General features: G+C 40.0%; 1 protein-coding gene across 1 annotated transcript; it reads left to right on the top strand.

The window, feature by feature from the left end:
- The first annotated feature begins 256 nt into the window (after nt 1–256).
- Nucleotides 257–1494, top strand: LOC120181045. Its single transcript, XM_039186279.1, has 3 exons — nt 257–565; nt 674–800; nt 884–1494. Exons 1-3 carry the CDS (start codon nt 257–259, stop codon nt 1492–1494), a joined length of 1047 nt encoding a protein of 348 aa, XP_039042210.1.

Raw genomic sequence — 1494 nt, 5'->3', positions numbered from 1 at the left:
CAAGGGGTTGTTCACTGGGAAAGAGCACGTTCAGTTGTCAAGAGATTACGATCATTTCATGCCCAGATTAAACGAAGAAAGAACCGAGCTAATGAACCAAGCCACTATGGAGGAAGTAAAAGTAACATTGTTCTCCATGAAGGGTTTAAAAGCTCCGGGTCCGGACGACATTCAACTCATTTTCTATAAACGAAACTAGGACACGGTTAAAGACACCATACGTGAGTTCGTGAATAGAACCTTGGAGTTGGGAAAGATGGAGACAAAAATCTTAAGAACCTTCCTGGTGCTAATTCTGAAAATTACTGCAGCTGACAACATGACTCAAGTTCGGCCAATTAGGCTATTGAACACGTCTTACAAAATCTTCTCCAAAATTATCGTTCATCGCTTGTGTTCTGTGTTACAAAGGCTGATTGGTCCTTACCAAAACAGCTTCCTTAAAGGTAGAAGTACATCGAACAATATATTGATAGTTCAGGAGGCAGTACATTCCATGATGAACCTTAAAGGAAGGAAGGGTACAGTGATTGCCAAAATTGACCTACAGAAAGCCTATGACAATGTTTGTTAGGAATTTCTCAAGAAAACCCTCCAGGACTTCAATTTTCCTGGAAGATTAATAGAGGTAATAATGTTTTGCATTACTTCCACTACAATTGAACCGTTATAGAATGGAGAAATCACCGAGAGCTTGAGCCCTGAGCAAGGTCTACGCCAAGGTGATCTGTTATCGCCTTACTTATTCATATTGGTTATGAAAAGACTTTCCCACATCATCATGGAGAAAGTGGATAGGGGTATATGGAAACCGTTTAATAGATCGAGGGTGGAATTAAATTAAGCCACTTATTTTTTACGGACGATCTATTCCTGTTTGTAGAAGCGGATTCCAATCAAATGCAATATATGAAAGGTTGCCTAGATGAATTTAGCCGAGCAGCTGGAGTTGAGGTAAATCTCCTGAAATCAAAACTGTTTATTTCCCCAAATATTAGTTCTTCCACAGCTCAATATCTAAGTGAATTGTGTGGCATCCCCCTTACGGATAATTTGGGAACTTACTTGGGAGTCCCTATAATCCACAAAAGAGTTAATGCAGGAACCTATGATTCTCTCATTGAAAAAGTAATGAAAAGATTAGCAGGCTGGAAAGGAAGAGTCCTAACCATGGCGGGAAGGAAAACACTCATCCAAAGCGTCACAAATGCCATTCCAATACACATGATGAAAACTTCCGTACTTCCTGTTTCGGTCTGTAGAAAGCTGGACAGACTCAATTGTAATTTTTTGTGGGGAGGTGACATAGTGAATGCTCACAATCATCTGGTCAGCTGGGAAAAAGTGTGTCAATCCAAAAAGACGGGAGGGTTAGGCATCCGTAAAGCAAGATTAATGAACATCGCTCTCCTGGCAAAAAATAGCTGGAAACTTCTCACCAGACAAGAGAACCTATGGTGCAAAGTGTTTGAAGGAAAATATCTAAAAAAATAA

Source organism: Hibiscus syriacus, unplaced genomic scaffold (assembly GCF_006381635.1).
Source record: "Hibiscus syriacus cultivar Baekdansim isolate YM2019G1 unplaced genomic scaffold, ASM638163v2 tig00112507_pilon, whole genome shotgun sequence".
Taxonomy (NCBI): domain Eukaryota; kingdom Viridiplantae; phylum Streptophyta; class Magnoliopsida; order Malvales; family Malvaceae; genus Hibiscus; species Hibiscus syriacus.
Note: the sequence above shows the minus strand (reverse complement) of the source record. Positions and strands in the feature narration are given on the sequence as shown.